General features: G+C 42.5%; 1 protein-coding gene across 1 annotated transcript in view; it reads left to right on the top strand.

The window, feature by feature from the left end:
* The window catches only part of ERN1 (endoplasmic reticulum to nucleus signaling 1), a 25,338-nt gene that overhangs the window by 16,349 nt on the left and 1,709 nt on the right, over positions 1-7,280 (top strand). Inside the window, exons 8-17 of the mRNA XM_009697362.1 lie at positions 1-69; positions 848-1,010; positions 2,356-2,474; positions 2,810-3,001; positions 3,645-3,900; positions 4,680-4,770; positions 5,125-5,314; positions 5,848-5,947; positions 6,279-6,478; positions 6,724-6,871. The exon at positions 1-69 is cut by the window's left edge and continues 10 nt beyond it. Of these exons, the coding sequence (XP_009695664.1) occupies positions 1-69; positions 848-1,010; positions 2,356-2,474; positions 2,810-3,001; positions 3,645-3,900; positions 4,680-4,770; positions 5,125-5,314; positions 5,848-5,947; positions 6,279-6,478; positions 6,724-6,871 (1,528 nt within the window). The remainder of the gene's footprint in view (positions 70-847; positions 1,011-2,355; positions 2,475-2,809; positions 3,002-3,644; positions 3,901-4,679; positions 4,771-5,124; positions 5,315-5,847; positions 5,948-6,278; positions 6,479-6,723; positions 6,872-7,280) is intronic.

Raw genomic sequence — 7,280 nt, 5'->3', positions numbered from 1 at the left:
TATGGAGGGAAATACTCCACAAGCTTGTATGCATCGCCATCGATGGTGCATGAAGGAGTAACTGTTGTGGTAAGTTGGGAGCTGCAAGAGTTGAGTGACACCTGCTGAAAAGTGCCTTTACAGAATTAGTACTGTCCTGGGTTTAAAAAAAGAATTGGAATGGAAACACACATTAAAATATATTTAAAAAGACAACTTTGCCCTAGTAAAGTGGCAAAGGGATCTGATTAAAATAGAAAATAAGCCACTGAAGGCTGTACATCTACAGAAATCTGGTTTTAAATTGCAGATTGCTATCAAGAAATGCACAGCAAATTAAATATTTCATGAAACAATTAACAGTAAGCCTTAGAATGCATGACCGTATTTCAGGAATCATTTCAAATGTTGCAAAGAAGTAACTGTAGCTCATCGGAATTGTGCCAGGCAAGCTGAGCAGGAGTGGACCAGAGGTTGCTCTGCGGTACTGTTGGTACATTGTGGTTAATGTTAAAATTGCTGGTTTGTTCATCAAAGTAACTCCCCATAGACAGGAAACTGCATCATAGTTTTGTTTTGCTCACACTGTGGCTGTCCAGGTAGGAAATAAAGATCCTGTTGAACTTTGCTAAAAAAAGAGAGAGTAATCTCATCTCCTAGGCAACATGTAACTTAGAAGGTCTAATGTCCAAGGTTGTTGAAGCAGTTGCTGAGGACATAATGGCAGTGTTTACTTATGGTGACTTTGCTGCCCAGTAATTTTTGATTGTGCAGCAGCTTTGACCTCCATTTTTTTATTTACTTGCCTATTTAAAATATTATAGGGACACAATGCTTCTTTAATTGTAACAATAATCTCTCTTTCTAGCCCCGCGGCAGTGCCATACCCTTACTAGAGGGTCCAAAAACAGAAGGAGTCACAATTGAAGACAACGGCGAGTGTGTTATCACCCCCAGTACGGATGTAAAGTTCTCAGGCAGACTGAAAGCAAAGAACAAGCTCAACTATTGGAACGACTGGCTTTTAATAGGTACCCCAGGGCCCTTGCGGGGCCTGCTCTGCCGCCCGTGCAGGATCGCATTGCCATCTGGCGGGCCATTCTAATCCAAACCTCAGAGCTGTTTTTCAGCTGCTGTAAATCTGTCACAGTGGCTGCCTAAGCTCAGGCAATAATTACTGAATTCTAGTAATTGTTTCTAATTCATCCTCATTTTCATATGAAGTAATGTCTTTAAGTATACGACTGCATACTGTTTTTCCCAAGGCCCCTAATTTATTCAGTGCATAGGATGAAGCGTGCTTAGCTCAATATGTGGAAAATTGTTTATTGTTTATTTGCCCCCTTCTTCAGAAAGGGGTACAGGTAATTTATTATTTACTGTAAATATTGTATTCTGGTTCCTTTGGATTTTTTTTTTTATTGTGCATAATGTTACTTTATTTCTCATCATATGGATCAGAAGGTCATGTTTTCCCCATTTTACAGATGGAGGATTAAGGCAGAGAGACTGAAGATAATATTAATAGAGTGTCAGCCTGTCCAGTGTGTCCCAGATCCCAAAATTTTGGGATTGACTTTTCAGGGCATTTACAATTTTGCTTCAAAAATGAAGAACTGTCTGAAGTTCAGTTTTAAACGATGCAGGTTTATAATTAAGTGATATATGCCATAGGATCTCTGTGGCAGGGATGGTGTGTAACTTTCAGCTTCTTTAACTGCTGCCTTTCTCTTCCTGTGATCCCTTTCCTTGTTAATACTGTCCCGCTCTTGCAGTACATCAAGCAGCTCCCTTTAAACAGTTCGTTTTCCTCTGCACCTCTCTGCACTGAATGACCCATTCCCTCAATTTTTCCCCTGTTTTTTCTTTCCTGCTGTATACATGAGCAGGAGTCTTCCTCTGTCTACTCCAACTGCAAAAGCTGGGAGCACAGTAGCATCTCCCTCTTCTCATTTACTTGGCTAGCAGAGTCAAAGGAGTGTGAAGAGCAATGGTAGCCAAGAGCTGGATTGATTCTTGCTTCCTTCTTGTGCAGAACCATTTCATATGTAGAACATGATCTTTGCCTCAAGGCCACATCACAAAGCAAAACTACCTTGAGAGTGAGCCAGGTAGGAGGCATGATGCGTGTTCCTCTAATGGTCAGGAACCAAATCCACAGCCAGAGCTTGAGCAGAGACTTCTTCAGGATTGTGATCACTATACTGGTGACTGCTTTGGGGAAAAAATGTTTTAATGTGAGCTTTTGTTCTGTGATGTTCTCGAGCCTTCTGTAAATCAACTTTATATATGCTTTTCAGCAAAGATGCTGAAATCAAGGATATCTTTCCTAAAAAGGGACAACTTTTTATTTTAACAAACGTGTTTTATTTAAAGGGCACCATGAAACACCATTATCTGCCCCTACAAAGATCCTGGAGAAATTCCCAAGCAACTTACCTAAGAGGCCTGAAAATGTGATTCCGGCTGACTCTGATAAAGCCACTATTGAAGAGGTTGGTGATGAGAATAATCATCTTACTGGATGATAGAAGAATATAAAGGAGTAGAAGTTGGGGAAGGACTCAGAAGGAAAGCTACATGGAATTACTTCACATTTTTTGTGTCAGATTTTCATGTACTTGGCACATAGAGTCACCAGTATGATGATGTATCATCCCTTATTTCAAAATTAGGGCTTTCAGTTGCTTTTTTTTTTTCCGCAGGCAAAACTTTCTTTGACTTTGGTAGGGTTAGAAATTACTAAAAATGATTTAGCAGAAAGGCTAGCATATAAATGCTCCGTTACCCACGAAGATACTGAGCTAACAGAGCTTTCTTTGCCTCCTAGGTTATTGACATTGTTGAAGGTTCCTCAACAGAAGTGCCTCCTGCTGTTCCAAAGGATATTCAGGAGAAACCTGCTCGGCCTGTCCCTCGGCCAGAGGCTCCTGTGGACTCCATGTTGAAAGACATGGCCACGATCATTCTCAGCACTTTCCTGCTTGTGGGCTGGGTGGCTTTTGTCATCACTTATCCAATGGTAATGCTGACTTCGCTTGATGTGCTTTTGAGTTTTGGGAGAGTCAGTAACATTTTACAGCCCACGAAACGATACAGGAGTTAGAAAGTAATGCACTACAGGTTTTTGTGGGTTTTGTTGTTTGTTTTTTTTTTCCCTCCTCACAGATGTGCAGTGGGTAGCAAAGGCTACAAATTTGACATAACAGTGATTTCTCTGGGCATATGTGCCAACTCTGGAGATACTTATTTTTTTTTTATCCCACCAATTCTCGTTTTTGTACGTGTTACTCTTTTCACAGACATGGTCTTAACACCATTGGCTTCACTCCTCTCTTCCTCACCTGAACTGCTGTCAGGTTTTCCACCTTTTGGATCAAAGCCTTTATCCTTCTGTGGTTTAAAGACACCTAGTCAACCTAGTAACAGTTAGCTTTTGCCATGTTAACCAACCAATGTGATTTCTCAGCTTTGCAATGGAAGTTCAGAATGAAATTGAAAGCGTGAGAGTGGAAGTTCCCCAGCCTACTTGGCTGATAGTGTCATAACCAGAGATGTTCCTCTCACCTTTTGGATGTAGCTACCCCGATAGCTATAGAGTTCCCTTTTGTGACGTGACTGTAAAAACTTCACTCCACTTACGGAACTCAGGTCCTTTCTCACAGAGTGTACATCAGCAGCACCAGAGGCAGCATCAGCTGGAAGAGAAGATACAGCTCTTGCAGCAACAGAAGCTGCCCTTTCGTGCGCCCAGTGATCTACCCCCAGAAGCAGATTTCTTGGACACCTCCTACGGACAGACAGAGAGCTCAGCTACCAGCACACCAAATATGTCCCCCAGAGCATCAAACCATTCTGCATACTCCAGCGTCTCCACATCTGATGTTGGGAGCTGCCTCTCCACTGAGCTAGAAGAGGGAGGTAAAGTTAATCCAGTGTCTTTTATTGTGAGTCTCTCCGTTTCCCCAGGTTGTATGAAGATATAGCACAACAATTAAAATACTACTTATTGATGATACTTCATAGATCAGAAAGCTGAAAAGGACCGTCATTCTCATTTAGTCTGACCGTTTGCAAAACACTGTGCAGCTGTGCCATGCCCTGACTTCAAGCAGGATTATTTGTTTCAGAAAAACCTGAGGGATTATGTTGTCCATGGCGGTATATTCTTATAACCTGTAGCCATTCTAGGGAGAGGTTCGTTTAAATAAAAATCCTTATTATTGTGATTAACTAGAATCAAGAAATAAGGATTATGCAGCATGGCCTGCCTTCCTGCCTGATCTTCTTGTGCAGTCTTTTGTCCCTTAGGCGGCTATTCAGGGCAACTGCTAATAAAACCCACTTCTGTAACTGTCAGTCAACATTTCCTAAATTCAACAAGACATCTATAAAACTTCGTGTGCTGAGAGCCACTAGTCTTTTATACTGTCTTGAGACATGATCTTTCCAGACCTTGTCTCAGGTGGTGCATACAGAATGTGTTTGACTCTCTATGTTGGATCATTTGGTCACCAGAGAGTATTTGACTACTTCCTATGAGTACCAAAATGGAGATGTTCATTTGTTTTGATCATCTGCGGTGTTAATTTAAATATAAGCAAAGAGACACTTACATACTGGCCCCAAAGGAAGTGCAGTTGTAAAAGGCTGACTTGTCCCATCCTGAACCAGTCCTCATTTCTTGTTTTTTTGTACAGATGAAGGTGCAAACAGAGTGATGGTTGGCAAGATTTCGTTTAACCCAAAAGATGTATTGGGACACGGAGCTGAAGGGACAATTGTTTACAGGTAGAAGACAGTATGTGCATTCAGCATTAAACAGACCAACGAATGTCTTATTTGCATGAGGTTTGGGGTTGTTTATTTTGGTTGTAAATAAAAAAAAACGACGTATCTAATATGAACAGAAATTATACTTTTGAAAAAGTACTTTGCACGTGTCTGGAAGATTCTCATGCAGTGTTTCTTCACTAGCAGAAACTACTTTACTTCCCTTAGAAATGTTGAATGACCAAAGGTATCTGTTTCCAGCATGAGCAATGCTTTAATGTGCCTCTGTAAAATGTCTTCTGTTGTCACTCGCTTTGTACATGCTTTGTCTACAGTGTAAAAGGTCAATGTGGCTTTCCTTCCTGTCTGTAGGGGGACATTTGATAACCGAGATGTTGCAGTGAAAAGAATCCTTCCCGAGTGCTTCAGCTTTGCAGACCGTGAAGTACAGTTGCTGCGAGAGTCGGATGAGCATCCTAATGTGATCCGCTATTTCTGCACAGAGAAGGACCGGCAGTTTCAGTACATAGCCATTGAGCTGTGTGCTGCCACTTTACAGGAGGTGATGAGGTCACTTGCAAACCTACAGAATGTGTGAAAGTTGTCTCCCTGGAAGGCCTTCAGTTTCCTTTAGCTTAAGGTGCTGAAGTGCCTGCCACAGGAGATGTTCTAATTACTCCTGCCATCGCCTCTGTGACAGTTACACACTCCTACAACAGAGGTGTTTTAGGACCTTTAGAAAGACATCCCTAACCCTTTAAGGACAGCAGCTGTTGGCCTTTGATTTTTTTCCCTTCTTGTGAAGGACTCCCATCTAGTCATCCTCCCCCTCCTACCATCCAGACTTTGAAGAATCTCTACTCTCACTTCTGGAGCACAATGCTGTATAGAACTCTAGCTCTGAATGACATTTGAGAGATCATTGCCTTCAGCCAAAAAAAAAAAGGGCTCTTTTATGTGTGTTACCAGCTAGCACAATTTACCCCGTCTAACCTTTGTTTTGGGGGGTGAAGGGGATAGACTTCCTAGTTATGCAGAGGGTAATGATAAGCAATGCTGTGGCTCAATCTTCTGGTTTTCTGTTGTAATTTATAGTATGTTGAGCAGAAGGCCTTTAGTCACCATGGCTTACAACCCATCACTCTCCTGCAACAGACGACATCTGGTCTTGCTTACCTGCACTCCCTTAGTATTGGTAAGAATGCCTCTTGTTTCAGTATTGGAGGGAGAGTGGTACATTGTCTTAACTAAAAAAAGGAAGAGAAACTTGTTTATTCTGTCCCAGAAGAGAGTTGGAGAAGCTCCACCCTTGTGCTGGCAGCAATGGTGTCTGTCCTTTTGACACCGGCCTTGTCCCTGTAACATTCTGCTGCACTGGAGTAGTAAAGCTGACAATAGTTTGAGGTTAGGACTTTGGTTTAACCAATGGTGGTTCAGCCCTGGGAAAGGTTTACAATGCAAATACATGAAAAATTTACAAATATCATTGGGATTGCCTGGAGAGGATAAATGGGTGTTTATAATAGTCCACAGGGACCTGAAGCCCCATAACATCCTCATCTCGATGCCTAACGCCCATGGGAAAGTCAAAGCTATGATTTCAGACTTCGGCCTGTGCAAGAAGCTGGCAGTGGGCAGGCACAGCTTCAGCCGGCGGTCGGGTGTGCCAGGCACCGAAGGGTGGATTGCCCCTGAGATGCTGAGCGAAGATTGCAAAGAGAACCCTGTAAGTCTTCATCTTTCCATCAGGCTCCCCCGGGAGAAGGCAGCACAACCAATGGGCAGCACATGGTTGCAGTCGGATTTTAAGACCCACAGTACTTGATGCCTGGGCATTCATGCTGGCTTGCAGCTGAATATGTGATTCTGAAAAGTTTTCTGCTTTTAGATGCAAAATAACCACCCTGTGATCATCAAAGTCTTTAGGGGGAAAAAAATGTGTCATTGCTATTAAAGGTTGTTTATTTGCAGACGTATACCGTGGACATCTTTTCAGCTGGCTGTGTCTTTTATTATGTGGTATCTGAAGGCAGCCATCCCTTTGGCAAATCTCTACAGCGGCAAGCCAACATTCTGCTGGGTGCATACAGCCTGGAGTCGTTAAATGCAGGGAGGCATGGTAAGAAAAGCACGGTAAACATAAAGCACTACAGAGTTGAGTGAACTTTCTGCGGGTGTTTAAATGGCAACAGAAATGACAGAACTATGACCCACCGTGATTCCCAGCTTGGCAGTGGTGAAAGTTGCCCTCCTAACATGCTCCTGAAGTTCTTAGAGTTAGTACCCCAAAGCATCTCTGGGATACTCAATTTGGAACCCTGCAAGCTTGACTGTAGAGTTACTTCCTGTATTTAAAGGGTAGGAAAAAGAGCTGAACTTTGATGTTCATAATCACACTGATTCAACACTACTGCCTTTCTGGTGGTTGCCCAGCATATCTATGAGGGCGGTACTTGAGCTAGCGGGGCTGGTGTTCAGGATCCTGTTGGAGGATGTAGGGAACGTAATGCTTTTCTAAAGTACAAACC

Source organism: Cariama cristata, unplaced genomic scaffold (assembly GCF_000690535.1).
Source record: "Cariama cristata isolate BGI_N322 unplaced genomic scaffold, ASM69053v1 scaffold12023, whole genome shotgun sequence".
Lineage (NCBI taxonomy): Eukaryota > Metazoa > Chordata > Aves > Cariamiformes > Cariamidae > Cariama > Cariama cristata.
This window is presented reverse-complemented; position numbering and strand designations above follow the sequence as displayed.